At 37.6% G+C, this 6,992-nt stretch overlaps 1 protein-coding gene across 1 annotated transcript; it reads left to right on the top strand.

Annotated features, from left to right (window-relative positions):
- The first annotated feature begins 1,119 nt into the window (after positions 1-1,119).
- On the top strand, positions 1,120-6,521 carry LOC105695882 (mitochondrial import receptor subunit TOM70). The gene is made up of 8 exons (XM_012417890.1): positions 1,120-1,525; positions 1,820-1,993; positions 2,096-2,303; positions 2,361-2,499; positions 3,453-3,804; positions 3,867-4,091; positions 4,867-5,084; positions 5,370-6,521. The coding sequence occupies exons 1-8, from the start codon at positions 1,268-1,270 to the stop codon at positions 5,545-5,547; spliced, it is 1,752 nt and encodes a 583-aa protein (XP_012273313.1). The 5' UTR covers positions 1,120-1,267; the 3' UTR covers positions 5,548-6,521.
- Positions 6,522-6,992: the final 471 nt, after the last annotated feature.

Raw genomic sequence — 6,992 nt, 5'->3', positions numbered from 1 at the left:
TAAAATAATTTTCATTAATTGTTTTTGTTTATAAATATTTACTTTCTTTAGGAAATGCATTCTGCACCTCGAGGGATTCGAATTCCGCGCTGCTCCCGCCGCTAGTACGCTGCGCGGCCGGAGAGGGCAGTGCGGACCAGGTGCAAGCCATCGATGGAGTCCAGTGTACATACATGGCGTAGAAAATTTGAGATACATAAAATGGCGACTGATCAGTAAACATGTTGAGTGAACCTATCCATTCAGCAGCTGAACGCTAACCAATCACTCAACAGTTGTCTCCTCTGAATGCAAAACCCAAACAGAAAAAAGAATGAAGGAAACGCCCAGGGCGTTTATTACGTATTTCTGATGAGAGCCCTCACTTCTCGCAGTTTCATCTCACGTGAGTTTATTCGTCGATTTACGTATTCGCTGTATGAAAAAACGAGATCACTAGCGCTTCCGGTCTAGTAATATTGCAAATGAAAGTACGTACCTTGTAAATCGAAAGACGATGGGAAGCCGTTAAAAGTAAAGAAGAGGACTCGAGTCTATATATATATTTTTTAAATATGTATTACATTCATATTTACATGTACTATAATCAGAAGTTCACCGATATAATTTTCTTTTCATGTCATTTAAACATGAATTATTTAACAGTTTTCAATGTTTAATAATGTGATATAACCTCGCAATAACAAAAACTAACCTGTACATCTTAATAAATTCCCTTTCTTCTAACGAAAATGGGTCTGAGGCACCACGTAATTTTCTTCTTCTTCTAATAAGGTTATTATTACGTCCCCGAATACGATTGTTGCCAAAAATCAAAACACCCAAGAGATTTTCCATTTTGAATTTCGGTGTCACAATCCGTGGAAGATGGCGTTTATTTTTCTATCTTTTCTTGTATGCTTCACCATTTCGTTTAAAAATTTGTGTCGAGCCAATTCATATGAATGATTTCGCATTTTCACCACCGTAATACCGTGAGCTCCTCATTTTTCACATTTTCGTTCAATGTGCTTTACGTAATAGACCCTCTGATGGGGGCGCGAGACATCTCCCCACTCATCTCTGCTGTTAACCGGACTGTACTAGAATTCACGGGCGTGGAGTTGGCAACACTGGGTGGGACTATTTGGATGTTCACTAAGTTAAGCCGGTCGAGGAAGAAGTGGAAACAAGGGAGTAAGAATTTATCCAGGTTCGTTCAAGTCAAGTTAAGTTCAAATCAGGTTAAAGGGGCCATTCTTGAATACGATCGAAATCATTCGAAAGAATGACAGCCGCGAGCGCAGCGGCTAGCGCGGTGGGTAGTCCGCTGCCAAAGTGGCAACTCGCCCTGGCCGTGGGAGCGCCGGTCGCCCTCGGAGTCGGCTATATATACTACAGAAATACGACAAAGCCGGCTACGAAACCTTCCCGTGGTAAATCAAAACCCTCCACCAGTGAGAATGGAACTCCAGCCAGCAAGCAGATCTCCATCGATGGTGATGAGAACCCCAAGTCCAAACCTACCGCATCACCTGAGAATGAGGTTAGAATGTCCGTCGATTCGTCCACCTTGAATTATTTTCCTGTTAATTGTTTCTCGGAAAAGCGAAATTAGGTCACCCTGTAATTGAGTATGTAGCACTTCAGCATTTTGTTTATGTAACTTATATCAAATTTATTCCATTTTTGCTTTTACACCAAATAAGTAAAATAAGGTTAGATGACTTTCATCTGCACGTGTTTCTAGATTTCGTAGTAGTTCTTTTGAATTTTAATTGGATTTTATAGCTTAAGTTGTATTGGGTTATTGGTAAACGTGTTAGAGTTTTCATTTTAGAGTCCTCTGGATAAGGCGCAACGATTCAAGAATGAAGGAAATAGTTTTTTTAAAGCTGGCAAGTTTGATGAAGCGATTCTCCATTATAACAAAGCCATTGAGACTTGTCCCACAGAGAACACTAATGATCTGGCCACCTTTTATCAGAATCGAGCAGCAGCATATGAGCAGTTGGTAATTGCACGATTATATAAACATTCTCATTGGGTTATAGTGTAAGATTTAAACATAATTTGTATCATACCCATACATACGTTCGCTTCCTTTTTACAATAGAAAAAATTCAGTGCCGTGAAGACTGACTGCACAAAAGCATTGGAGTTAAATCCATTGTATGTGAAAGCTTTACAACGAAGAGCTCGAGCAATGGAGCATAGCAATGAGTTAGAAGCAGTCCTGGAAGACATCACGGCAGTGTGCATTCTGGAACGTTTCACTAATCAAAAGTCCCTCCAGATGGCAGATCGAGTACTGAAACAGCTCGGTAAGTAGATATATCCAGTTTCTTCAGTAGTGGCATTAATTTTGAATATTTATGCAGGAAAACAGCATGCGGAAGAGCACATGGCAACAAAAAAGCCTATAATGCCTAGCAGCCATTTTATAAAAACATATTTGAGCACCTTTCATCGAGAACCAATATGTCCCATTATTGATGAATCTTCTGACAGTGAAAAACTGTAAGAACAGATTTCATATAATCAACTTGTTAAGGTGATATGAAAGAGTCAGTCTATACATGTCTGAGAGGTTAAATCGTTGGTAAAAGTATTCTCCGAATAGGGTGTACCGATTCGTTTTAAATTTTACCACGTAAATATTGAGGCCCTGAGGTAGGTCCTGAAACTCATGAAATTTCATTTTTCATAAAAAATTTATCTATCATGAATTAGAACCAACGTGGAGTGGTCCATACACATTTTCAATGTTTTACGCTTCTTATAGGCTTACATTCGAAAATGAAGAGTTTCAGGACCTAGCTCGAACAATTTAGAATACCGTAGAAATGGAATATTACCGAGTCAGATGGGGAAATATGGAAAATACTTTTACCAACGAAATTGCAAGAGAATGATGGCTAGTCTCGTGGCTAAAACGTTTTTAGAGCAAGAATTTAGTTGCACTTAAACGTCACAGATGGCGACGTTGATCCTAAACAGTCGTTAGAATAATGAATTCACGGGATTTCGATAGTTTTACATCGATCTCTTCATCATTGCTTTACTGAAATGACGTATGGAACGCTTAAATTTATATAATTCTCAACATAGACGGTAAAAGACCAACATAAATATAAATGTTGGTAACGGAACGCGCCAGCTTATGTTACTACTTGAGTATTCAAAATGACGTTACCATTAAAAGGAGTATAGATGAACTTTAATTTAACGACCTGAATTAAATTTCTCAATGCCTTTCATATCATCTTAAGAAGATAATTGATCATCGTAGTTAGGATATTTAAATTTATACTTTAATACTTAAACTAAAGGGAAATGGGATGACATACAATTTTCAGCAAATATATATCAGCTTCTCACTGATATCGCAGTAATCTTGATTAACATTATTTTTATTTTATATTATCATTAATGTTGCTTGGAAACTATATAGTCTTTTCTTTTTCCTCTAGAGCACTTATTAACATCCAAGATGCATTAAAAGATGAGAGATACGATGACATAATACCTTTGTGCACCGAAGTAATCGACAGGGAAGAGAATATAGACTGTTCGTACAAAATGAAAGTTCTTCTAACACGTGCCACCTTTTATAATCTTCTGGGACAATATGACAATGCAATTCAGGATTTAAATACTGTAATAAGTAGCCAAACTGCAAGTAATGAAGTAAAAGTGAATGCACTGATCAAGAGGGCCTGCATACATATGCAACTGGAAAATATCGAAGCTTGTTTCACTGACTTCGATGCTGCGGTCAAAATTGATGCAGACTGTGGAGACATTTATCATCATAGGGGTCAGGTAAGATATTCTTATCAACAGAAGTAAATGAAACTAAATCAATTGACAATTGAAATTTCCAGATAAGTTTGCTTATGGACAATATCGATGAGGCGAAGAAAGATTTTCAAAGAGCTGTTGACTTTAACCCCAATTTTGGAGTAGCTTACGGTCAAAAGTGCTATGCAGATTACCAATACGCTGTATTAAAGAGAGACGTTGAAGGTATTGAAACTGCCATAAAAAATTTCGAAAATGCTCTTGAAAAATTCCCCAATTGTTGCGAGTGCTATACACTTTATGCTCAGGTACAATCATTATAATCTGTTTTATCACTTTAAGGTGAAGTGAAACCCCCTTCAAATCAGTTGATTCGAATACACTTTTTTTTAAGGCTATTAGACCAAACTGTCCGAAACTTTGACATATCACTCCTAATCGTCTAAGAATTGTCCTGACACATTCAAACTTTGGATTTTTTAACTAAATTTTTTAACTCAGCCCAGACCAGAATCAAAATGGCGTCGAGCTCTCACATTTCGATCAATATACAATTATCAAAGGCTCTGATATGAGAATCGAAAGGGTCAGGGCAATTTTACGACAATTTAGAACACTCTTGTAATCGATAAACTCGCATTTGAACGGGATAAAGGCAAAAAAAGTGTTTTACGCACTTCTATGCTAAAACTATGGGAATACGAGGTCTCGGAGTGACAATTTAATCGACCTGGAAATCACAGATGGCGCATGGGGTCTCTCTGCAGTCAATTTGGGCTCCAGAAAGCATGAATTCATAGGATTTCTGGAGTTTTGCTTCGATTTCTTGATAATTACTGTAGGAAAACGACAGATGGAGTATGCCATTTGGTACAATACCCAATATAATTCGACACAACTGTCAATATAAAAACGAACATCGGCAACATAGGCATTTAGAAAAATCTTTATCGACGTCGATCAAGTCCCTCGACGTGTTTCACTTCACCTTAATCGGTATACAGTATCGTAATTGACATAATTTCTTCGTTGAGTGGAATGCCTACATTTTACAAATAATAATGTATCAATGAATGGATTTAGGTGCTGTGCGACACACAAGAATTTGCCAAAGCTGATGACTGCCTCGTAAAAGCATTTACCTTAGATCCAAAAAATGCCACGGTTCTGGTTCACCGAGGCTTGCTGTATCTCCGATGGAATCATATAGAAAAAGCCACTGGCTATATTAGGAAGGCACTAGAATTGGATGACAAGTGTGAATTTGGATATGAAACCCTAGGAACGATTGAGGTTCAAAGGTAAAACTGAAGATCAAAGCATTCTCATCAAGTTATTTTCATTTATTGCAATCCTCTTTTATCCAACACAATCTCCGTATTTTTCTTATTAAGTGTTACAATGCGTTGCCGCCATTAAAGAGTGCACTATTATTTTTATTAATAAGAATTAAAGGCAAATTGTAGTCACATTTAATGACATTGTTGATTTCAACGATGAAACGATTGCAATGAAATAGAAGGGTTTGAATAAATCTTTTAGGTCCTAACATTTTTCCAAATGATGTTTCTCGTTTCTAATTCTAGGGGGAATCTGAAGGAAGCAATAGAACTTTTTGACAAGGCTTTGAAGTTGAGTCGGACCACAGTGGAGCTGGGTCATATTTACAGCTTGAAGGATGCAGCAAAGTCCCAGCTCTCTGTTAGCGAAAGACTTGGACCAGACGTGGTTTGGAACCTACAGAGAATGTCGCAAACTCTTTGAGATACCTAACTTAGAACGTATCCAGGACTGAGGTTCACACCTAACCTAAAACCACAGAGCGAAGAGTCATATCTTCACGTACAACCAACCAGGTTAAAGCCTACGAGTTTCTCCAGGGAGTCACCGGTTAAATTTCTTTTTCATATGTAGCGCCTCAAAAGGAAGTTTATATCTCCTCTGGAGAAGCGGTTTAGTGTTGATAGAGGAATATATTTGTTACCAAAGTCGGCCTGTCGAGTTGGCTCACTGTACGACTGTGGGGAATATTTCTTTGTCCTTTATACACCGTTTTATATAAATTATATTAATAACTCCCGACAGAGTCCGAGCTAGATCTAGCAGTTGACACTTTACTCGAACACCAGGCTGCTCCGATTTTGGGAAATAAATGAAATCTCCAGTCATGGATTCATTTGCATGGATAATAAATGAAGTTGATTGTTAACATTAATAAGAGCTTTTTATAGATCGTATTAGTTTATGCGTATATGCAGAACGCTGTTCCGCTTCTTTGTTTTCATACCTCATTAATCCGTTCGAAACCGAAGCATTGTTCCTATTTGTATCCGAAGACCTGTAGATGACGGACATAGTGCGTCATAGGATTCGAATGGATTAAGCAAACTATGATGTGGAGTAGAAATTGAATTTTTCAATTTGCGTGAGCACTTAATTCCACGCGAATTGTATAAATACAATAACGAGACTGCTGGACAATTTCTACAGCAAGTCTGTCAGGTGGAAAGAAAAAGTTTCGAGTGAGGACACGCTATTTCCGCAGAATGAGAAATTTTTCACAGAAATAAGATCATTATTTCTTTTTTTTTTCCTTTTTCCTTTTTTGGGAAGCGTAGAACTTTTACCGCTCTTTTTAGCAAGATCTTGTCGAATACTTTTGTGTAGATTGCTAGTGGATACCAGTGTTATGTAAAAACAAAAAATTATTGTTAAATATATAATTAAACGATCCATCATTCCAGCCTAGCTTTGTCTCTACCTCTTGCAAATTAAATTCAGGAAACAAGACAGTTTGTTCAAGTTGCTCCTAATTTTCCAACAAATTCAAGAAAGTGTTTACTCTTCTGTTTTGTTATGTTTGTACTTTTCGGCATATTATTCTTGATGTCTATATTGTAAAATATTTTATGCAACGCAAGTATGGTTTGCACATCTTTTACTGACAATGAACGTGAAGTAATGACGGAAAGTGGAAGCTGTACAGAACAGAGGCTTAAAATATCTTACAAGGAAGGTACCTGAGGTGTCCCCCTCCGATTTTGTTCATTTTTTAATATGTTACAGAGGACTAAAATCTAAGGGACTCGTGTTTTTTTTTTTATCGGCGGATAAACACTTTTAGGGGGTGAAATCAGGCTTCAAAGTTGGCCGTGCAAGGGGGTGAGTTGGCTGTTTCATATAGAGGCACTCGACCGATTTTCATGAAA

The sequence above is a fragment of the Orussus abietinus genome, unplaced genomic scaffold (assembly GCF_000612105.2).
Source record: "Orussus abietinus isolate OABI.00-Male unplaced genomic scaffold, Oabi_2.0 scaffold829, whole genome shotgun sequence".
NCBI lineage: Eukaryota > Metazoa > Arthropoda > Insecta > Hymenoptera > Orussidae > Orussus > Orussus abietinus.
This window is presented reverse-complemented; position numbering and strand designations above follow the sequence as displayed.